Source organism: Aethalodelphis obliquidens, unplaced genomic scaffold (assembly GCF_003676395.1).
Source record: "Aethalodelphis obliquidens isolate GAN/ISIS:26980383/991018 unplaced genomic scaffold, ASM367639v1 scaffold43, whole genome shotgun sequence".
Lineage (NCBI taxonomy): Eukaryota > Metazoa > Chordata > Mammalia > Artiodactyla > Delphinidae > Aethalodelphis > Aethalodelphis obliquidens.
In genome coordinates, this window is record NW_020837987.1 from 8720969 (window position 1) to 8745490 (window position 24522).

The 24522-nt window shown below is 49.8% G+C and overlaps 1 protein-coding gene and 1 long non-coding RNA gene across 2 annotated transcripts in view; both read right to left on the minus strand.

Moving 5' to 3' along the window:
- The window catches only part of FCGBP (Fc gamma binding protein), a 42696-nt gene extending 23445 nt beyond the window's left edge, over positions 1-19251 (minus strand). The window contains 6 exon segments of the mRNA XM_027079534.1: positions 932-1499; positions 4016-4620; positions 6670-7240; positions 11168-11514; positions 13465-14712; positions 15966-19251. Coding sequence (XP_026935335.1) covers positions 932-1499; positions 4016-4620; positions 6670-7240; positions 11168-11514; positions 13465-14712; positions 15966-16020 — 3394 coding nt within the window. The 5' untranslated portion in view covers positions 16021-19251.
- A 2292-nt stretch (positions 19252-21543) lies between these two features.
- The window catches only part of LOC113605878 (uncharacterized), a 38603-nt gene continuing 35624 nt past the window's right edge, over positions 21544-24522 (minus strand). The window contains exon 5 of the long non-coding RNA XR_003427385.1: positions 21544-22178. This is a non-coding gene — a long non-coding RNA (uncharacterized LOC113605878). The remainder of the gene's footprint in view (positions 22179-24522) is intronic.

The following is a 24522-nucleotide window of genomic DNA, read 5'->3' on the forward strand; positions in this document are numbered from 1 at the left end:
TTTTTGCGATACATGGGCCTCTCACTGTTGTGGCCTCTCCCGTTGTGGAGCACAGGCTCTGGATGCACAGGCCCAGCGGCCATGGCTTACGGGCCCAGCCGCTCCGTGGCATGTGGGATCTTCCCGGACCGGGGCACGAACCCGTGTCCCCTGCATCGGCAGGCGGACTCTCAACCACTGCGCCACCAGGGAAGCCCCGTGTTTAATATTTTTTATCAGTTGTGTACTAACGAGACTTGCAATGATAACTCTCTATCCTTTTTTTTTTAACACTTAGGGTCTATGGTCTGAGGCATTTCTAAAACTTATTAAATGTTGCTCACTCGTGCATATGTTTGCGGCAGAGATGTATGATGGGGATTGTGACAGACGGACGCTGGCCACCCCTTACTCTGGGTTTGGCCATGGTACTGACTTTGGCCAATGGGACATTAGCAAATGTGACGTCAAGCAGAGGCCTGGAGTGTGCTTGCCCACTGGGGGCTGTCCGCCCTTGCTGCTCTTTGGAACCTTGAGACCACTGTGTGAAGAAGCCTGTGCTAGCCGGCTGGAAGATGAGACCAAGCAGAGCAGAGACAAGCAGTCCTGACCGAGATCCTCCAAACCAATCAGCCTGACAACTGCCAGATGTGCAGGCAGGGATCCTTAGGAGCTCATCTCTGAATGACAGCTGCCGAATGGGGATCAGACCTGGGGCCACCAGCTGTATCCAGCCATCTTACAAATATTTACTGCATCTGTGACTTCCTAGCTGTCGTGATCCCAGGCATGTAACGAACTTTCTGAGCCTCTGGCTCCTCATCTGTTAAATGGGTATAACCATAGCCCCTACCTCATGGGGCTGTTATAAGAATTCAATGACTTAATGATATTTATACATTAATGAATATACGTAAGGCTGAGTCCCCCAGTCGTCACTCTCGGTACTCACGGCAGAGTTGCTCACTCCTCCAGGGGTGCACAGTGGCCCCGGCGGCCTGGCATGCAGCAGCGTAGGAGGCCAATGCGTCACACAGTGGTCCAGACTGGCCTGGCAGCAGGCAGCGGTCGTAGACGCAGTCTCGCACAGCACCCTGTGGGTCCAGTGTGCGGTGGCACTCCCGGAAGGGCCCACTGGGGTCGGCAAGGATCCCACACTCCTTCTTGCTCTGCAGCTGCTGGGCCACCAGGTTGTCCAGCTTGGGACAGTCGCCTGGCTCAGCTGCTCCACAGCCTGGCCTTGTTTCCTCCTGCCAGCTCTTCCCGAAGGCCAGTGCGTTGGCAGCTTGGCCTCCACCCCTCAGAGCCAGGTCATCAGCTGGGTCCCCATTGAAGTTCCCACAGAGCCCGCACAGGACCCCCGCATAGCTGCTGGGCACCTTGGCAGTCACATGGGCATCCCAGTTATAGGTGACAGTCAGGCCAAAGTCTGTGCGCACGACAGCATCTTGGCCCTGGCGGAACACCTGCACCTGCCCATCTGCCGCCTGGAAGGGCAGGTACTGAAGGATGCCGTCCACCTGGGTAGAGATGCGGGAGGACCAAGAGGTCAGGGTATTCAAGGCTCTGTGACTCACCCCTCACTCACTCAGCTCTGGCTACTCTGGGCTCCTTGCTATCCTCTTGAGCACATTATGCTTGGTCCACCTCAGGGCCTTTGCACTTGCTGTTCCCACTGCCTGGCAAATCATCCACCTCTCTTCATCCTTCAAGTATTTGCTTAAATCCAAATCCCTAACCCACGGCCTTCAAAGCCTACAGGATCTGTCTCCCTATTACCTCCCTGACCTAACCTCCTCCCACTCTCCCCCTCACTCATTCTGCTGTAGCCACCCTGGCTTTCTTGAGATTCCCCCAACTCTCCCAGTTTAGTCTAACTTTAGGGCCTTTTCACCTTGCCAAGAACACCGCCTACCACTTTTCTCCTGGCTGCTTCCCCTTCATTCTTTAGGACTTGGCTTAAATCTAAGCCCCTTCCCTAGAACATCCTGCTTAACCTTGGCTCTTGTCCACCTTTGTGCCTGCACCACCTCCCACATCACTCACTCAGGCTCCCTGCTGTCTCCTTGCTGTCTCCCAGAACATATTAAGTGCACTCCCACCTCTGGGCCTTTGCACTTGTTGTGACCTCTTCCCGGGATACCTCTCATCACTCTTTAGTTGGCCACCTCTACTTCGTATCCTAGGCATCAGCTTTGATCCAAACCCCTTACGATGGCCTAAAAGACCGTACATGATCTGAGCCTCACTGCTCTCCAATTTAATTCTTCAGGACTGCCTCCTTCCCCACCCTTGGAACTCCAGCCATGCAGGCATTTTGATATTCTCCTGAACTCACCAAGCTCAGCCCAGCCTCAGGGCCTTTGCACTTGCTATACCCTATGTACCCTATGCTTGCAACATACCTACCCTCTTCCACATCTTTATTCTTTGTCTGGCTGCCTCCCCATCACCCTTCACATCTCAGCTTAAAATCAAATCCTCTACCCACTAGGCCCTGCGTGTCCCCTCTTTTCTGACTTCATCCCCTACCCACCTCTCTATCCCATCTCCCCAGGCTCGCTCTTTCAGGTGCAGCCTCCTTGGCCCCGTGCTGTTCTCCTGAACTCTTCAAGTTCAGTCCAGCCTCAGCCTTTGCACCTGTTGTACCCTCTGCCTAGCAACCACTACTCTTCACCTGGTGGTCTCTTCCTCATCCTTCAGGTTTCAGATTAAATCAAAAGCCTCTATCATAGCCATCCCCTACATCATCTCCTACCTCGCTCTCCCTTCCCTCTCTCCATTCCAGGCCCACTGGTCTCCATGCTGTTCCTCTACCCCTCATGTTTGTTCCTGCCTCAGAGCCTTTCAGTTGCTGTTCCTTCTGCCTGGAACAGTCTTCCATCCACTTCCATCCCTGCCTGTTCCATCTCTTTCTTCAGGAAAGGCAATAGAATGCAAAGGTTAAGAGTATGGACTCTGGAGCCAGACAGCTTGGCTTCAAATATTGGCTCTGCCACTCATTAGCTGGGTGACCTTGAATAGTTGACTTAACTTCTCTGTGCCCAGATTTCTCCTCTAACAAGATTACCTATTTCACAGGGTTGTTTTTACAAAGATTAACATACAAGTTACTGTATGTCAAGCATTTAACACATAGAAGTAAATTATATATATATATATATATATATATATATATATATATATATAAAATTTACTGGGTGGTGGACCCTGTAAGAACCCTCTGTCCAGAACCCTGTGGGCCCATCTGTAAGTACCCCCACACCCCTGTAACACCCCCCCAACACCTTTTGTTCCCGACTTTTCACATGTCACCTTACTCTCTGAATATCAATTTTCCTCCAGAAAATGCACCAATCTTTAACTTTGGAGGGTTCATAACAATAAAACATTGAGTCAACATTTACTGAACACTTGTTGGGCACCAATGTCTCTTTTAAACATCTTACAGGGCTTCCCTGGTGGCGCAGTGGTTGAGAATCTGCCTGCTAATGCAGGGGACACGGGTTCGAGCCCTGGTCTGGGAAGATCCCACGTGCCGCGGAGCAACTAGGCCCGTGAGCCACAACTACTGAGCCTGCGCGTCTGGAGCCTGTGCTCCGCAACAAGAGAGGCCGCGATAGTGAGAGGCCCGCGCACCGCGATGAAGAGTGGCCCCTGCTTGCCACGACTAGAGAAAGCCCTCGCACAGAAACGAAGACCCAACACAGCCAAAACTAAATTAATTAATTTAAAAAAAACAGTTTAAACATCCTACAAATAGTAACTCGTCAAACCTCCACAACCACCTTGTGAAGCGGCTCGCATTGGCGAGGCACCATCTTATTACCCCGTTTGTCAGAGGACAAAACTGAGGCACTGAGAGACAAAGTCACACAGCCAGGGAGAGGCAGCACCGCCTGGCTGGGGGGCCCCAAGCCTAATCACTGGCCACAAGGTCTTCTAGCAGACCCCCACCCTCCCCCAGTGGCCAGACCCCTACTCTTTAAGGGGAATTCCCTGCCCCTCCACCCGGCCTTGGGCACCCATCACTCACCAGCACTCGCCCAGGGTACTCCCGGCGCACGGCCACCTTCACGCCACGAGCCTCCACGCGCACGGCGCGCGTGTAGCTCACCGTCTGGCTGCCCCGATGCTCGTTTTCCACCAGCACCCGGAAGGCAGGCAGCCCCGCGGCCTGGCCGCACGAGCCGGCCAGCAGGTACGTGCAGGTGCCCATGAAGTCGAATCGCCGGCCGTCGAAGCTCACGTAGTGCGGGTCCCCAGACGCCTGGCAGCTCCCGAAGCTGTCGGGGTAACAACCCAGGAGACCGTTCTGGACGCGGCAGCGCTCTCCAGCTGGGCATCCCTGCGTGTCGCTGCAGCGCACCTGCTGGGTGGCGGCGTCACAGGTGCAGCGCCGCCGGCAATACTCATCGGCCCACACCTCCTGGCCGGGCGCGAGCGGGCGGCCCTCGAAGTTGCAGCCGCAGGACGAGGTGGCAACGCAGGCGCCGCCGCTGGCCACGAAGCCCGGGAGGCACACGCAGCCCTCGACGCACGGGCGCGAGGAACAGTTGGACGGCACCGCGGCGGGGTTGCAGGAGGCCGGGCAGGCGGGGCCGCAGAGCTCGTAGCGGCTGTTGGCGGGGCAGGACAGGGCTGCGGGGACACGGGAGCGGGGTCAGGCCAGCACAGTCAGAACGTGCCAGGACTTCCCTCCCCAACCCAGCTCCTTCCTCAGAGCTCCCCATCTCAGTTAAGGACACTTCCACCCTTCTGGGTGCGAAGGCCCCAAACCTCAGAGATATAGTTGATTCCTTCCCCTTTATTCACTGGACAACCAACATGTCGGTAAATCCTGTGAGCTCCATGTTCAAGATCTATCCAGAATCTGCCCCTTTTCCCTTTCACCACAGTCCCCACCCTTGTCCTGTTCACCCCAGCAGCCTCCTGCCTGGTCTCCCCTCTGCTCCCATCCTGCATCCCATTCTATTCCTCACATGCAGCCAGAGGGATCCTGTGAACACTTGAGTTAGATGACATCCGTCTCCTGCTCAGAGGCCTCTTGTAGCTCTGTCTCGCTCAGGGTAAAAGCCAGAGTCCTCCTACTGGTCCATGAGGCTTCCCATAATCCACGATCTGCCCCCATCACCTCCCTGTCCTCATGTCCTCTCACTTTCCCTCTGGCTCACTCCGCCCCAGCCACAGTGGCATCCTCTCTGGTCCTCACACTCCCTCCTCTGGGCCTTTGCACTGGCTTTTCCCTGTGCCTGTATTAGCCTTTCCTCACATGGCATGTGGTTAAGAGAAGGTTACTGGAATGTAGATGGCCTGGGTTCAAATCCCAGCTCTCCCCTTCTTAGCTGTGTGATTGTGAGCAAACAACTCCAATTTCTCTGTGCCTCAGTTTCCCCATCAGTAGAATGGGATAATAATAGTCCCAGTATCACAGGAGGCTCATCTATGTAGAGACACCCCCATGTAGAGCATCATTATGAGCTCACACTGTTGCCTAATCCTGGTCTCTGTTCCAATGGCAGCTTCTCCCAAGGGTCTTCCCTGAGCACTCTCTTCATGAGTCTCCCATTTGCTCTTATCCCATGAACTCTGTTTCTTTTGCTCTCTGAAGCTATTCCACAGGTTACTGCTTACTCTCTGTCTCCCCTGCTAGGATTATAAATTCTGTGGGAGTGGGACATAAATTCTTTGGGACAAATTCTGTGGGAGAATTCTGTCTCCAACATGGCTGAATCTGCAGCACCATGGACGGGGCCCGGCCCCCAGGAGATGCCCAGTAAATACCTCGAAAATGAATGGGTAGATGAGTGAATGCACTCGTGCTTCTTTTGCACCAGGCATTGGGGAACTCGGCGGTGGTGGGGAGTGGTGTTCACTGGGCAGTGAGGACACAGCAGTGACCAAGACAATCCCCAAATGGCCTCAGTGTCTCCCCTCGACTTACCCCTCTCTGGAGTTCCTGTCCCAAGCCAACGGGCCTGGGCCTGGAAGCCTCCTCCTCCTTCCTGTGCTAGTCTTTCTGCCTCCTGAACGTTTCTCTGGGAGCCTCACAAGGGCAGAGACAGGTGTTTTGGTCCCCACTGTGCCCATCGTCAGCACAGGGGTGGGGCCAGATAGGGACTCAGGGAATGCATGTTGGATGAATGAATACATGAGTGAATGAATGATTCAGTGGATGGATACCTGGCTATGGAGCTGGGACTTTATCCAGAAGACATCGGGGAATCATGGAAGAGTTATAAATGAAGAGATGTTCACATGTCTGCTTTGGGACATCTCATGCCAAGTCTTTGCACATGCCCTTCTCTCAGCTTGGAACCCACTTCCTGCCCCCCCTTTTTTCTATCTAGCTCCAATCCCTCCTACAGCCTTCAGATTGGGCATCCCTTTCTCTAGGAGATCCCACTTGATTCCCCAGACTGAGTCAGGAAGCTTCTCTGGTCTCCCATAGCCCCTCTGAACTTCCCCCATCCCAGCCCTGACCACTCTGGACTGTCACTGTCTAGTGTGATACGTCTGCCCCAACCTTAGGCTCACTGTGGGCACAGCCTGGCCATCTTGGCCATTGCTCCGTCCCTGGCATGGTCCAGCTCCAGGCTGGATCACAGTAAATGCTCAGATATTGAGCAGATGCAAGGGGTCCCCTGCCTCCCACCATGTGCTCCCAGCCCCCACCAGGGTATCACTCACGGCAGCTGGCTGGCAACCTCCAGTTCCCAACAGAGATGCCAAACTCCAGACAGGCCTGGGCGTAGGCGTTAAGGGCACGGCACAGGCTGGCCCGGTCCCCACTGGCCACACATAGGTCATATACACATTCCTTCAGGAAGGGCTGGGGGTCCAGGGCATCACGGCAGACGGCAAAGGGGCCATCGAGCTGGGTCAGCATGCCGCAGAGACGGCTGTCCTCATAGTGCTGGGCCTGGTCTGGGGTGCAGGAGGGACAGTTGTTCTGGCAGCCGTCCTCACATAGGTAGTCCTCGTCGTCCAGCTTCCAGCTACTGGCAAACTCCACAGCATCAGGAGCCTGCTCCCGGTCAGGTGTAAGGAAGTCATCAGTGGGGTCACCATTATAGTTGCCACACAGACCGCACACCTGGCCTTGGAAGTGCACGGGTAGGCTCAGTGCCAGCTGGGCATCCCAGTCATAGGTGACTACCAGCCCGAAGTCCAGCTCTACCATGGCCCGTGTCCCACTCTGGTACACGCGCAGGCGGCCCTCAGCCAGGGAGGCAGGCAGGCGTGAGCGCTGGCTGTCGATCTGCAGAGGGAGTCAGGAGAGGAGGGTCAGATCCCCATGTGGTCTGGCCTTCAGCCCCTCATCTCCTCCCACTTGCTTCCCCTGCTCTAGCTGCGTGAGGATTCCTTCCTCCCATTAGTGCCACTGACCAAGCCTCAGGATCTTTGCTCCTGCCTTCCTCGTGACCTGAAATGTTCTTTCCCTAGATATACACTTGGCTCACTCCCTCACCTCTTACACAAACTTTGCTCAAATGTCACCGTCTCAGGGAGGCCATCCCAGACCACCTTATTTTATATGGCAACTCCTCCCTACTCCCTATTCCCCTTCCCTGCTCTATTTTTTTCCCTAGAGTGTCTAACCTTCTAAAATGTCATCTGCAAATATCTGATGTTTATCACCTCTCTAACTTGACTACGCTGTCAGCTCCACGAAGACAGGGCAGCTGCTTCATCTCCAGTGCCTAGAACTGTACCTGGTAGAATAGCAGGTGCTCAGGAAGTGAAGGAAGCCCCTGCTGTATTAAATAAACATCCACTGGGCACTGACCCTGTGCCTGGCCCTGGCCTGGGAGATCCTGGAGATACACTGATGACAAAGACAACCCCAGACCCTACTGTCATGGGGCTCCCAGTCCAATAGGGGAGACAGACCTGTCACTAGACAATGACAGATCAGAGTGATCAGGGCTGGGATAGTGGAGGCACAGGAGGCTGCAGGAGCCTAGAAAAAGAGCCAGACCCAAACCTTCAGGTTAGGGAAGGCTTCCTGGAAGAAGAGACAGCTGAGCTGAGCCATAAAGGACCAGTGAGAGATAGCCACGAAAACCAGGAGGGGGAGTGGTGTTCCTCTGCAAATGTCCTGAGTGGAGAGAGAGTCCAGCCAGGAGATAAGGAGTGTGATCTCTCTGTCCCCTGGGCCCATTTTCCTCTTCCTAAGCATGTCTTTCTTATACTTTCTTCACAAAGTCTTGTCTTAGCCGAGAGGATGGGATATGAAAAAAGGAGTAACAGGCAGAGGGGACAGCATAAGCAAGGTCAAAGGTAAGATAGATCGTTCATTCGGTCAGCAACGCCTCCATGAGCCTACCTGTGTGTCCAAGTCTTTGCCAGGCAGTGACCGAGACAGCCCACATTCACAGGCTCTCAGTCCAGGGACCATTGTTCAAATCTGTCTTTCCCCTAAGACCAGTGATCTTCATTTTTAAATGACACAAGTAGTGCCTGTTCAGTACAGAAAACTTACAAAATATGCACGAGCAAAAATGAGAAAAGAGAAAATCACCCATACTGCTGTACACATACACACGGGGAGGGGGAAGGGTAAGCTGGGACAAAGTGAGAGAGTGGCATGGACATATATACACTACCAAATGTAAAATAGCTAGCTAGTGGGAAGCAGCCACATAGCACAGGGAGATCAGCTCGGTGCTTTGTGACCACCTAGAGGGGTGGGATAGGGAGGGTGGGAGGGAGACGCAAGAGGGAGGGGATATGGGGATATATGTATACATAGAGCTGATTCACTTTGTTATACAGCAGAAACTAACACAACACTGTAAAGCAATTACACTCCAATAAAGATGTTAAAAAAATACTCACATTTATGAATCATGCCAGGTTTTTTTCTACCTTTAAATATATTTATACTTAAAAAAAATCATGAGACCATGCTGAAGTCACCATTTCATGAACTCTTTTCTCCTAAGAAGCTCTTGTGGACATCCTGCAATGATCCTACCAGGAACTCTAAACCTTTGTCAGGTCACTGACCTCTGTAAGGATCTGACAAAGTAATGGACCCTCTCCCTGAAAAACTACACAGCATATGCAAGATTCTGCACAGAAGTTCAAGGGATTTGAGGTCCCCCTGAGCTTGTGTTCAACCTCTCTAGCCTTCAAGAACACTGCTTTAATCCACTCGGCTATTAATCTCACAGATCCACCTGCACACTCACAAAGCGAGGGAGATACAAGAATACTCATGGCAGTACTGCTTGCCAGCATGAACAAGGCATCCAACCACAGGGGCCTGAGCTAAATGAACTATGATGCATCCAGCCGATGACAAACTGTGCAGCTGTAGAAAGGAAAGAGGAGGCCCCCTTCCTACTGACAAGGAGACAGCTTCAGAATGCACTGTTCAGTGCAAAAAGTCAAGTTCAGAACAGAGCGCAAGTACGGTACTGTTTGCTAAGAGAGGGGAGACGTAAGAATGTATTGCTTGTGTTGGCATAAAGAAACCCTAGATGAATACTCAGGAAACTAGTAAAAGCCATTACCTGTGGCGAGCAGGGAAAGCAGGTAAAGATAGGCGTAAAAGCAGGATCTTTCATAACATGCCTTTTTGTTTTGAGCTGTAAATTCTTTTCCTATTTAAAAAAATTAATCGCAGCAACATGGAAGAAACTTGAAAGTATCATGCTGAGCAAAAGAAGCCTTACACAAAAGGCTTCTTGCACTGGAGGATTCCTTTACTATGAAGTTCTTGAACCAGCAAAACTAATCTATGGTGGAAAAAAATCAGAACTGTGATTGCCTCTAGGAGTGTGTGGGCCATTGTTTGGGAAGGGGCATGAGGGAATTTTCTAGAGGGATGCAAACCTTCTATATCTTAACAGAGGTTTGGTTTGCACATTTGTCAAAACTCAGTGAACAGTGATTTGTGGATTTTATTATGTTTAAATTTTGATTTGTGGATTTATTTATGATTTGTGGATTTGATTACATTTAAATTTTGTTTCAAAAGTAAGCAAAAAGAAGTGTGAAAATATTGTATTCTAGTTAACGGTATGCTTGCTAAAATCTTTAGGGGTGAAGTGTATTGATGTCTAGGACTTATTTTAAAGTGCATAAAAAGTAAGAGGGTGGGCTTCCCTGGTGGCGCAGTGGTTGGGAGCCCGCCTGCCAATGAAGGGGACGCGGGTTCGTGCCCCGGTCCAGGAGGATCCCACATGCCGCTGAGCGGCTGGGCCTGTGAGCCATGGCCGCTGAGCCTGCGCGTCCGGAGCCTGTGCTCCGCAACGGGAGGGGCCACGACGGTGAGAGGCCCACGTACCGCAAAAAAAAAGAAAAAAAAAAAAAAAGTAAGAGGGATTGTTGAGTGGCCAGAGGGATGGACAGATGATAGATGTGTGATGAACTAAGCAGAGTAAAATGTTTAGAATCCAGGTGATTGGCAAATGGTGTTCACTGTACAATGTTCACTGTACAGCTTTTCTGGGTGTTTGAACATGTTCATAATAATACGGTAGGAAAAAGGGAAATTATTGTTTCTGTTTATTTTGCTGTTATTATATTTCTGTAATTTATATTGGCTGAGTAGTAATCCATTCACCAGAGGCAGAATAGCCTAGAGGTTAAGACAGAGACTCAGGAGCCAGCCTGGGGGCGTTCCCAGCTCCATCTCTTACTAGCCCTAAGCCCTTGGGAAGTCATTCATCTCTCTGGACCTCAGTTTCCTCATCAAAAGTGTTAATAATAATAAGGCCTACCCCCATAGATTGCTGTGAGCATTAAATGCGTTAACACATGGAAAGTGCTAAGAGACAAACCCGGCACATAGGAGGTGCTCACTACATTTTTAGTGTTTGGTCACTTAAGAAATTACCCACTGTTGGACATTTTGTCTTCTTTCTCTCTCTGCCCGCCCCCTCTTCTTGCTATTATAAACACATCGGCATAAACTTTTTTCCCCTAACCATATCTCTGAGCATTCTAAAAATTTTTAGAAATCGAACTGCTGGACAAAAGGGGTTTAAGGTTCTGCCACTGATTCTCAAATCCCCCCTCCCGAGCCCCCACGCCCTCGGCCCACTTCTCTGCACCCTCCACCCCTTGGCAAAGGGCTGGGGTCTGGGGCCTGACACCCAGGAACTGCCTCCTCCTTCTGCTTGTTGGGTGGCTCATGGGTTTCTTTTTAACCCGGAAGCCTCCCCTGGGTCCTTACCCGAGCGAAGCCAACTTCCCCGCGGGCCAGCGACACCGCGTGGTTGTAGGCGCGCACGGTAACCAAGCCCACGTAAGAGACGCTGCGGCTGCCGCGGTGCTCGTTCTTGGTCTCCACACTGAAGGCAGGCAGGGTCTGGTCGTCGCTGCACAGCTCCGCCATCGAGTACAAGCACGTGCCCATCATGTCATAGCGGCGGCCATCGAAGGTGGTGTAATGGGGGTCACCCTGGGCGCGGCAGGTGGCCGCGGAGTCTGCCAAGCACCTGGCCTGCCCATCCAGCACCTTGCAGAGCTGCTTGGGACCGCACTGCTTGCCTTCGCAGGAGGGCTCCTGGGTCTGCAGGGCTGGGGAGGGAAGAGGGGTGGCCACAAAGAAAGAGTCAGGAGTGTCCACCCTACCAGGAATCCTGGAGCTCTCCCACCCGGGGGAGTTTGGGCAGTTAGCTCACAACTACCCATTCTAGAAGTGGGGGGACTGAGGTCTGGAATCTCAGAGGGAGAGAGCTGCTCAGGCCTGACTTCTCTTAGGTTTTCTGGTTCCCCAGAAAACACAGCTCAGCCCAGAAGAACTGGAAGGTGGTGAAGAACCACCAGGCAGGAACAGTCATGGAAAGGTTAACGTGTGGCTTTTCTCTCCCTGTTTCCCCCTTGCCCCTACCTTCCCAATCAGGCTAAAAGGCTAAGGGATCGTTTTTATTTTTTATTTATTTTTAATTTTTGGCTGCACCACACAGCATGCAGGATCTTAGTTCCCTGACCAGGGATGGAACCCACGCCCCCTGCAGTGGAGGCGTGGAGTCCTAACCACTGGACCGCCAGGGAATTCCCCAAGGGATCTTTTTTAAAGATAGAAAATGGAAGACAGAGACTGTTCAATAGAATGGAAACGGTGGCGTCAGGCCGCCTAGGTTAGAATCCTGGCACAGTCAATTAGCTGTGTGACACTGGAAAGTAATTTATAATTCTGTATGTCTCCGTTTCCTCACTTGTGACATGGGGGTGATAATAATACCTTCTTCACAGGGATAGTTGGGGAGGGGGGAGTGGCCCGGCTCAAATAAGCTAAAATATAAGCAGGGTTTGGAACTGATCCCAGGTGTTAATTAGGTTAATTATTACCTATTACAATCAATCACCCACCTCTTCCACATTACTATTCAAGCCTGAAGTGGCCCTTTGAAGTTGGGTAGCTTCCATGCCCTGGAGGATGGATGGGAGGGGCATTTTTGCCAGTGCTGGGAACCCTACTGTCTAGGATCCTTGCTTCGGGAAGGGGATCCACGTAGGAAGAGACAGCTCTTCCTCCCCTGCCTCCTAGTCTTCAGAAGCTCTTGCCTTCTGTCTGCTCATAATAATAGCTCACCCTTATGTAGCCGTACTCACTTGCCCAATACCCTCTAAATGAGCTACAAATGTTAACTCACTGCACTGTCACTTAACAACCCTGTGAGGGGTGCAGTTATGATCCCCATTTTACAGATGTGGAAACAGGTCCACAGAGGTGAAGTCACATGCCCAAGGTCACACAAGCAAAGGTGGGATTTGAACCTGGGAAGTCTGGCTTTAGCATCTGTGCCCTCAAATGCGGCACTGCTTGGAGGCAACTCCTCGACAGGCTGGGCCCAAAAGTACACACAGGGCCAGGTCCTAGAAATTAACTATGTTAACACATACAAGACACCTAGAGTGGACCCTGGTATGTTGAGAAATACTCCCCCCACATGGTAGCCATCATTATTATACCTCTAGACCTCCTGAGTTTGGCATTCCTATATGAGGTGTTGGGGGAGTGGTCGTTAGCGACTGGTGTGGTCGTGTGTCAGTAGCTAAAATAGCAAACTATTCCCAGCCTGGTTGGTGAGAAGCTGCTGGCCTGACCCGACCCCCCCAAAGACCCCTCCCTCTTGGCACCTTGGCTCTCCGCAGGAACCTTTCCGCAATGCCACCCCCCACAAAAGCAACAGACAAAGGGCTGATGCCAGACACCCTGGGGGCTTCTAGGACCCTGCTGCAGTGCTCTGACTGGCATCTCTTCAGACTGGTTGGGACCCTGGATCATACCAGTTGCTAAACACTTAGAGTATTGTTCGTGCAGGGGGGTGGGGGGACAGGGAGGGCTTGGGAAGCCTTAAGGAAAAGAAGGGTGGCAGGGAGGATGCAGGTGAGTGGGAGACAGCCCAGCTGAGCCAGGAAGCCACAGATGAGCACAGAGAGGGTAGGAAAGGGGAAAAGGCAAGCGAGCTGGCAAAGGGGTCCCCAGGTGGACAGGGCCAGAGGTCATTTCTGATCACTTACTCCGGCCGCACGCAGCTGCTGTCCCAAAGCTCACGTCCTGGTTCAGCCCAAAGGTGAGCAGCCCAAAGCTGGTAGCAGCCTCAGCCACATGGATACTGTCCTTAGTGCCGAGGTCCACTTCAGCATATGAGAACTCACTGCCTGGCACAACGGCCCAGGTGAGATTGGCCCCCAGCCTCTGCCCATCTATGGTCAGCTCACCAGCAGCCTTTGTCGGTGCCACTACCAGGGCCACGCACTTACAGTTTGGCATGCACTTCACCACATAGGCAGGGCAGTAGGCTGCCACGTCTGGGATCAGGACCAGGTGGGGGTCATAGGTCACTCCATCTTTGGTGGTACCCGTGCCAAACAGCAGGACTTGGATGCCCACATCTGCAGACAGGTAGAGTGGCTGGGACTGCTGGATCTCAAACTCTGCCACGTTACCTGCCTGGAGCTCACGGGAGCCACTGGTGCCCCCGAGGTTGTAGGTCAGTTTCGTGGCCTGGCTGGCCACGACATAGACCAGGTCGGAGCGGGTCTGCAAGGACAGAGGGGGCACCACATAGTAGGTGCCCCAGGCAGATGTGGGTAGCAGCTGCTCCACCACATGGTTGCAGTTCGTGTTTTTCTGGGCACAGCTGTGGCCAGAGAGGACAGCCACGGGGCTACTGGCGGTGACCTTTGACCCTGAGAGGTTAGCTGTGCTCTGCACCTGGGCCACCTGGTAGGGGTCCAGAGTCACACTCAGGACATTGCCCGCTGAGTAGGACTTGCCCCGGAATGTCACTGACCCCTTCAGCTGTATACTGACAGAGGCACCGGCTGCACCCGCCACCACAGCAAACTCCTTGAGATTCTGGGACGAAGCGCTGGAGGGTGTGAACACAAAGTACTCAGTGCCTAGGGCGCGGACGGGCCACAGCTGTGTCGCATCTGCTGTGTTGGGCTTAGCGTTTATTGCCTGCACAGAGATGGTGCGGTCAGAGTGGACCACCACCGCACGCTGGAAGGTACTGCTGCCGACCATCTCAGCCTTGGCAGTGATGTTGACCATGACTGACTGCCCGGGCCTCACAGTGACCTTCTGTGAGGTGCCGTCTACCTGGCTGAGGATGGAGACTGAGGTGAGGTTGTCCGACAGACTGGAGAGGAGGAGGTAGAGGTAGGCGTTGCTGTACCCGCGATTATAGTTCTGCAGGAAGGCCGTGAGGAATTCCTCCCCCCCGCTGTTCTTGGGGTCCACTGAGGCCTCCTGGGTCAAACCTGGGGTGAGAAAATGCAGCTGTGGGTCTGCTTTATCCAATCCTCCCCATCAGAGAAGTAACCTCATACCCCGTGCCTGGGTCGCATGTTGAAATACTAACGTGGGTTTCTATTCTCTCTTCTCTCTCCTTTCCCCTTATTCATGCAGTGTTCACCTACCAGCCCTTCTGGCTTTTGCCTTCCAAAAGCCTGAACACTTCAGACAGGGATCTCAAATTCAAACACTGACGGGGCCAGGCAAGTGATATAAATGTGTGAAACAGAACTGTACAGCTAGAGCATTCACATGCCATGGAAAGTGGGGTGTTGCTATTAGCTTTAATCTGTTGTTATGATGATGGCTTATGGGCTCTTTCTTAAAAATGTCAGATCTTACCATTTTTTCAAGAGAAACTGGATATCTGAATTTCCATGTGAAACCTCCAATCCAGAACTGTTTTAAGTAAGAGCTATGGGGCCCAAACTGGCTGGATTCAGATGCCAGTTTGTGATTTCTGTCTTCATAGGATTAGGGGTGTATGTGAAGGGGAAAAGGGGATTATGGGAGTATGGACAAAATGTCTCCTAGAAATAGAGAGGAGCGGGGACTTTTCAACACCTCAATCTAGGAAAAGATTCTCCAGGGCTGAGAAGAGAGAGGGGGAGGGAGAGAGATCACTTTACAGGATCTTGGAGAGAGTTGTGGTGGTTATAGGACTGTCTGCTGAATAAGGGGAGCCTTGAAGGACATCCCAGTGTCCCATGGGGCCAGGGGATCAGGGGCAATGAATGTTTCTAAAGTAACCGAAATAGATGTTCACTGGTAAAGAGGGCCGGCATGTCCCATCCCTCCCCCCAGACTTTGGCTTTACCTAAGACTCTAGTTCTGGACATAACCCTAGATAATTGGGCACCAAATCCCCCCAGCCCCCCGCCAAGAAAGACTTTAGTGAAATTTTCCATCGCCTCAGCAGAATGAGGCTCTAAGTCAAAACTTCAGTTGAGCTGCAGAAAATCAAGAAAGTAGTAGTTCTTACCTACTTGAATATGGGGACTAAAGTTTTTACCTGTTTCCCTCTGGAACAGAGAGAGAATGGGTGAATTCCACCACGTTTCTCTGCAGGACTTAAAGGGTCTCTCTCCCATCTCAGCTAGCCTGGGGTGACACTGGGAGATGTGTTTGTGGAGGGGGCTCAAATGGAGGGTGCTGACCCAGGCAGGTAGAGTTCTTCAGACTGGAACCAGGACATAGATGGGATTTTGGTCTGACTTACCCCACAGGAGGGTTGCTCCGGCCCAGAGCAGCCACCAGCTCCGCAGAGAACCCATGTCTGCAGTGGAGAAAGAGAGGGGGTCATAGGAGGCGGTCTGCCCCTCCTGCCAGAGGACAAAAGGGCCCAGTCTCAGGACAAGGGCTGCCTGGGCACCAGGAAGGCTGAGGTGGGCTGAATCCAAGGGCCAGTGTGTGTGTAAGGGGAATTGGACATCTGGTGGGCCTGGGGGCTGGGCAGGGAGGGCAGGAGAGAGGTAGGATAGGGAGTTGGATGTCCAGTGGGTCTGCGGGGTGTGGGATGGGGAGGCCTAGAGCCAGGGGCAAGGGTAGGGGACCTGATGTCCCACTTCCAAAGGGGATGCAGCCTCTCTCACCTGCAGGTTCCCGGAGCTGCAGGACTAGCCCCAGGTTCCCTGGGCCGGCTATATAGTGGAGTTTCTGGACTCCTCAGGCCACGCCCTGGGCCACCTGCCACGCAGATGATGCCAACTTCTCGGAGGAGGCTGCTGATCCCAGGGCCAGGTGGAATGGGGCCCCTGAGGGCCTGAGAAGGGTGGAGGGCAAGCTTGAATGCCTGAGTCCTGAGAGGGGTGTGAGAACAGCTGGTGGCTGTGCCTGGGGAGCCTGCTGGAAACGTCAGTCCTGGAAGGGTGGTGTCCCTGAGAGAAACAGCTGGGGAGCAGGGTGCTGAGGGCCTGGAGCTGGGTCCCCAGGGGGTGGGGAGCAGGAGTCGAAGGTGGCATTTGGTCTTGTCTGCTGGTTCAATGGCTACATTTTTTTCCTTTGTCTCCTGCCAGGAACAACAGTGAAGGACCCACATCCGGGTCCCCACCCCCCACAAGCTGTTCCCTGGTCCCCAGCCACACATATCCTCTTCCCAACCACTCAGGGTGGGGGGCAGGTGTCTGAGGTGTGCAGGAACCTGAGCACCTGACTCAGGACTTTGTTGTGGGACACAATACCTCCACCCCCAGACCAACAGGGCCTCCTGGGTACCTAATCTGCAAAATAGGAACATCAAAACTAGCTTCACTGGGCTTACTTGTCTCCCAGAGGGCACTCTGTAAACTCTCAAGGAGTGTAGGTGGGAGGCAGGCTCTTCTGGTGTGGTTCGAGGTGGGGAGCAGGTGGCACCTGGGGGCTGGAGCTGTGTGTAAAGAATGACGCAGGATCCTGTTTCCTGGTTCCACGCAGACACTGGGCTTCACTTTCTGGAGAATTTGTTTTCTGGGAGGTGTTTTTTTTTTCCTGAGACGGGACTCGCTGAACAAGTTTTGGGTGATTCTGTGCCCCCATCACCCCAAAATCTGCCTGGGATGGGAGTTGGGGGTGTAGGTCACAGAAGCAGAGATAGCTGAGAGGTGGTGTGGGCATTCTGAGGTGGAGTCCATTCCTCCTGAGGGGCTGACCCAACCCATGCCCTGCTCTCCTCCGCCCAGTCCCAGGACTCATTGCCTGGGGAGTCTCCCCTGGAAATAGCAGCTGCAAAGCCTGGGTGTCCTCTTGGACAACACCCCAGCAGCTGCTGCCCCCAGGACTCCTCCTCTCTTATCACAAGGCTTGGGCCTCTGCATGGTCGGGTGGATGGGGGCTGTTAGAGCCCCACCCAGGGCAGGTCCCCAGAGGGAGAGAGAAAGGCTCAGAGCTGAATGGGCCCCAAGGTCAACCAGGAAAATGAGGTGAGTAAACAAGAGACCGGATAAGAGCCAGACATATTAAGAAACAGGCAGGGGTGAGGGGACCAATGGGGAGTGAGAGCTTTGTGGGGAGTGGTGCCTGAGTACCTGAGGAAAAGGAACGGGACGAGGGGCTGCTGGGATTCCTAAGGAGGAAACAGCTATTTCAAACCAAGATGTCAAAATCTTCTGTCGGATACACCTTGTTTAGCCTGAGACACTCAGAGAAACAAGGGATGAGGGAGCAGAAAATTAGAGTAAGACTGAGAGGTGATTCTGCCCCCCAATCTCTGAGCCTTGAGGTCTCCCCTGGTTGACCCCAGAGAGATGCCTTCCCCCTCCTCAAAACCCATTGTTGCATTCTGCGGCCAGAGTCCCCAGAAGTGGGGCGGCGGTGGTGGGAAACCTCACAATTTAATATTTGACACCCCTGGGACCTTCTCCCTCCTTTCAGAGCCCAGGGGGTGTGAATGTGGTGGGTGCGTATGGTATGACGCACCCTGTACTCTACTCCATATCATATCGATTCTCAGAAACCCCACTGAGAACCCGCCGAGATAACCTGTGGGGACACTCCTTTGTGGTCAGCGAAATCACATCCGTCCTGCCACTGGCAGCCCTGCTCTGAGCCCAAACAAGGGGCGTTTGTGTGTCCAAGCCCTCTATCCTCTCCCTGCTGACAAGATCTGTAGGGGACAGGTCTGTACTGGTCATATGACTTGAGACCCCTGGGACCCTCTGGCTTGTCTGGGTTTTAGAGATCCAGGGTACAGGTGGAGACAATTTACTCTGCAGCTCAATTCAGATTTTCTGGCAATTTTGAACTTCGTTCTTTCATGCTCTGGATCCCACAAGGGTCTCTGGACCCCCTTGGGGAGCTCCTTCATCTTGCACAAGTTGCCACTAACCTCCCTGAGGTTCAAACTTGATCTTGTTCCTCCCCTGCTCAAGGAAATTCCATGCTTCCCTGTCCCTGTGAAAGCAAGTTCACACTCTTGGCAGGACTATCTCAAGCCCTAACGCTCCATTTCCGGCACCTTCCACCTTGTCATTGCCTGTGCAGTTCCTTCCACTTGGAACACTCTTCTTCATATTCTACCTGCTAACTCCATGCCTGGAATCCAGACATCATTTCCTGCATGTGTCATTTCCTGAGAACCCGAGCTGAGGCTAATCTCTTTTATTCCTCCTATACGGCACTGGCCATCTGCTCCCTTGCTTTATGGAAATTCCCTTTATTTGTTTTACCTTCTTGAAACTTCAGACCTGCTACAGCTATGTTCCTGTTCTTCACCTCCCCACCCATCTCTCTTTGACCCACCACAATCTGACTTCCATGTGCATCGAAACTGTCCTGCTAAATCCTCCAGTCACCTCTTACTTCCCACTTGATTCTAACTCCTCTTTAACATTTGACATGAATGCTTCCTCCTCAAAAATTTCTAATGTCTTGGTTTCCATGATGTCACTTTCTTCTGGATCTTGTGTTACTTTGGTCTGTTTCCTATAATAACCCCTTTAACATTGGTGGTCCTCAGAAATAATGCCATTTGCAGCAACATGGATACAACTAGAGATTATCATACTAAGTGAAGTAAGTCAGAAAGAGAAAGACAAATACCATATGATATCACTTATACGTGGAATCTAAAATATGGCACAAATGAACCTATTTACAAAACAGAACAGACTCATAGACATAGAGGACAGACTTGTGGTTGCCAGGAGGGAGGTGGGGAGGGAGAGTGATGCACTGGGAGTTTGCGGTTGGTAGATGCAAACTATTACATTTAGAATGGATAAACAACAAGGTCCTACTGTATAACACAGGGAACTATACTCAATATCCTGTGATAAACCATAATGGAAAAGAATATAAAAAAAGAATGTATATATATGTATAACTGAGTCACTTTGCTGTACAGCAGAGATTGGCCTAACAGTGTAAATCAACTATACTGCAATTTAAAAAAACTGGTGGTCCTAGATTCTCTTTCTCTGCTTCTTTCTCTAACTACCTCTTTTCTCCAGGAGATCTTATCCATGTCCATTTATGCTGTCTAATAGAACTTTCTGTGATGATGAAAATTTTCTGTGTTTTGTGCTGTCCACTGTGGAAGGCAATGGCTCCACGTGTCTACTGAGCTCTTGAAATGTGACTAATGTAATGGAGGAACTGAATTTTTAATTTAATTTCATTAACCCATTTAAAATTAAAGTAACCACCTGTAACTTGCGTCCATATTAGACAAGACAAAACTCTAGAATTGTTGCTAGCCCAGGCTCCATTTCATCTACCTAGTCAGCTGCTTATATGTCTGTCACCCACCTACCAACCTATTTATTCTCTTTTATACCCATTTTTACATTCCTGGCCCCCTTGTAGGCAACCATTCTAATGTGATTCATGAGAATATTTTTAATGTCTTCTTGAAATAAAATACACATGTTAGTAAGTGCACAAATCATAAATGTATGTAGCTCATTGAATGATCTCAAAATGAATACATCCTTATAACCTACACCCAGGTCAAGAAAGAGAATGTTTCCAGCATTCCAGCAGCCCTCTTCATTCTTCTTAATCACTATCCACTCCCTACCTCCCATAAGGAGCCACTATTTTGGCTTCTAACACCACAGATTATTTAGCTTGTTTTTGAACTGTACACAAATGGAATCATATGTCTATGTTGTTTTGTGACTGGCTTCTTTCACTCAGTGTTATCCTGTGTACATAACTATAGTTCATTTTCGTTGCCATATGGTACTTGCTTGTTTAAAAATCACTACAGGGACTTCCCTGGTGGTCCAGTGGTTAAGACCCCGTACTTCCACTGCAGGGGTCACGGGTCTGATCCCGGGTCAGGGAACGAAGATCCCTCATGCCGCGGCCAAAAAAAAAAATCACTACATATTTACCCATTCTACTGTTTCCACTTTGGGCTAATGAATACTATCTTCTGACGCACATGTGCACAGTTTCTGTTGGGATGTGCTGTGGAGTTCCTAATGGTCATGTCTGGGTCATTTGGCTCAGCTTTAGTAGATGCTACCAAACATGTTTCAGTTCGAACTCCCACGATCAGTGTATGACCAATCTGGTTGCTCCACAGCCCCACCAATATTTGGCCTTATTAGACTTTGTAATTTTAGCCATTCTAGAGGTGTAGTGGTATTGGGTTGTGGTTTTCATGTGCATTTCCTTGATTTTTTAGTGAAAAAATCAAGAATGTACTTGTTCACTTTAGTAATCTATTTGTTGAAGTCTCTTGCCCAATTTTTTTTTTTTTTTTTTTTTTTTTCGGTATGTGGGCCTCTCACTGTTGTGGCCTCTCCCGTTGCGGAGCACAGGCTCCGGACGCGCAGGCTCAGCGGCCATGGCTCACGGGTCCAGCCGCTCCGCGGCATGTGGGATCTTCCCGGACCGGGGCACGAACCCGTGTCCCCTGCATCGGCAGGAGGACTCTCAACCACTGCACCACCAGGGAAGCCCTCTTGCCCATTTTTTCAATTGGGTTGTCTGGTTTTTTTTCTTATTGATCTGTACAAATTCTTTATATATTCTGGATACAAGTCATTTTTTGTTAAATGTTTTGCAATTTTTTTTCTCCCACTCCGTGACTTATCTTTTCACTTTTTTTTTTGACCCACATTGTGTAGCTTGTGGGATTTTAGTTCCCTAACTAGGGATCGAACCTGGGCCCACAGCAATGAAAGTGCACCAAGTCCTAACCACTGGACCATCAGGAAATTCCCTTTTTTCACTTAAAAATATATTGATTGATTTGGCTGCACCAGGTATTAGTTGCAGCGTGTGGGATCTTTGTTGCTGTGTGTGGGATCTTTAGTTGCAGCATGTGGGCTCTTAGTTCCCTGACCAGGGATTGAACCCCGGCCCCCTGGACCACGAGGGAAGTCCCCCTTTTCACTTTTTTAATGATGAAAAAATTCTTAATTTTAATGTAGTTCATTTAATCAATCTGTAACATTTCATGGCTGGCCTTTTTTTTTCTGTGTTGAATTCTTCTAATTCAGAAACATTCTATTTTTCCTATTTATGTAGATTTTCTTGGATTTATTTCACCAGTATTTAAATTTTTTTCAGAAATATTATGGGGACAGGAAGTAAGAATTCTGAGGGGACTTAGAGAAAATAGAAAAGTGATGTGAACCCTGCCACCTTGGCATGTGCTCTGTCTGAAGAAACTAATAAACATGCACTCTGAAGACTTTCAAAGGGACACTTTGTGCTTGATGTAATGGTTAGTGAGAGTGAGTGGGCTCTGGTAGATATTGACTCTGATGAGGAATGAATAGGTATTTCTCATCATTCTCAGGACTTGTGATCAAACCCTTTTACACCTGGACTCCGCAGAGTGGATCCTCCTACTTAGAGTGAAAACATGACACCATCCAGGAAGTTGAAAGAATGCCTCCCAGTCAGAGATGCCATTTTTCTCTTCCTTGAATAGGTGAACTACAGGGGTTTGACAGCTTCCTGCCTGAGCCATGCCCTTCTCCAGCAACCACAGATGGAACTGAAAGGAAAAAGGAAAAGCAGCAGGTAGTGGGCAAAATTATCTAACTCAAGATTTCAGAGCTGAGTTGATGCAATTCTATGAAGAGAAGCTTTTGGAAAACCTTTAAGACTGAGTTAGGGGACCCTAACTCAGAGAGCTGGGTTCTCCACCCCCAGCACCCTGTAATTCCTTTACCAAAACACATTTCACATTGTCTTGTAATTGTTTTCTTGACTTCCTTAATCTGAATAAGGATGTGTTTATTTTGCTGATCAGTGGATCCCCAGGGCCTGGTATAGTCCTGGCTCATAGTGGGTAGTTAATAATTATTTCCTGATTGAATGGAGAAATGAAGAGAAGCTCTGGAGGGGTGACACAGGTTTGTGGGGTTCAGTTCTGTCTGTTGTATGGCCCTTCGGTGGAAGTTGTTCTTCCCATAGCGATAATGGAGGGTGGTATAGACACTTTGCAGAGGCAGAGTGGGAGAATCCGGCTGCCTGGTCATATAACATGGATACGCTGTACTTTAAGTACACAGCTCAGATCAATGGTCTCTGTCTTCATATTTTTTTCTAGGAAAAGTGATGTTGGCTATTTTTAAGCTTAGTCAAATATTGCTGTGACACACAACATATATGTATTAGCCAGATCTGAATAAATATAGACCACAGGACTACATATCTGAAATTTACAGAAATATTTAAAGAGAAAAATGCAAATGCCCTGGTGGTTAAGAACCTAAAGTCACTTGGCCGGCTAGTGCCAGAAATGGAATTCCATCTGGCTCTCTGGGCTCCAGGTGCAGTGCTATTTCCACTCTGCCACTGACTCACAAGTCCTTTTGGTGGGGACATATAAAATATTACTGTTTTGCACATGAAAAAGTAGTCGAACAATTCTGGATCACTTAATTGTTGTAGTTCCCACTTCTCTCCAAGGAAGCCCAGTATCTACCTTGAAGGACATCTATAAGGTGCCTTAAAGGCTCTTAAGTTGTTTGCTTAAATTTGCAATAGTTATACATACTTGTTGAACATTTTTCAACCAATTCAAAGTGTGGAGATAAAAAGTATAAGTATTGCCCACCTACCCTCCTCATTCCCCATCATTTCCCAGAGGATAACTCCAGTTAGCAGTTTGATGTATACCATTCAGTCCTTTATATATTCATATATACTTATATACACATATGCATATGTACACATACATAGCTCTTCTAATAAGGAAAAATGAGATCAGTTATAGGTTCAGTTGTGTCCCTGCAAAATTCATATGTTGAACCCCTAATCTCCAATACCATAGAATGTGAGCTTATTTGGAAATAAGCTTGCTGCAGATATAATTAGTAAATATGAGCTCATACTGGAGTAGGGTGGGCCCCTAATCCGATATGACTAGTGTCCTGATAAAAAGGGCAATTTGGACACAGAGTTAAACATGCACACAGGGAAAACACCGCATGAAGATAAAGGGAGAGATTGAGGTGATGCATCATCTACAAGCCAAGAAATGCTAAAAATTACCAGTAAAACCATAAGAAGCTGGCAGAAAGGCATGGAACATATTCTTCCTCACAAAGGAACTAACCTTTCTCCAAACCCTTCTGACATCTTGGTCTTGACTTTCTGACCTCTAGAACTGTGAGACAATGCATTTCTATTCTAAGCCCAAAAAGTGTGTTTTCTCAACACACAGATCCTGAACATGTTTTGTTAGATTTATACTTAAATACTTTATTTTTCTTTGGATCTATTGTAAATAGCATTGTGTTTTCAATTTTGGATTCTACATTTTCATTGTTAGTGTATAGAAATGCATCTGATTTTTGTGTGTTTATTATTTGTTTTTTTTTTTAGAATCCTTGGGATTTTCTATGTAATCATGTCATCTGAAAATAAGGACAATTTTATTCCTTTCCAATCAGTATTTTTTTAATCTTTGTTTTGCTTTGTTTAGCTGGCTAGAACTTCTAGTACTGTGTCAAATAAGAGGTGAACATCCTTACTTTGTTCCTAATAAGGGGAAAAACGTTCAGCCTTTCAGCATTAAACATGTTAGCTGTAGGTGTTTTTTTTCTTGTTTCTTTTTTTTTGTGGCCGTGCCACGCAGATCTTAGCTCCCCAACCAGGGATCAAACCCATTCCCCTCGCAGTGGAAGCACAAAGTCTTAATCACTGGACCACCAGGGAAGTCCCTGTTAGTTGTAGTTTTTTGGTAAATGCTGTTTTATCAGGTTGAAGCAGTTCCCCTTTATTCCTAGTTTGTTGGGGTTTTATCATAAATGGTGTTGGTTATTGCCAAATTATTTTCCCATGTCAATTGATATGATCATATAATTTTTCTTCTTTACCTTGTTGACATG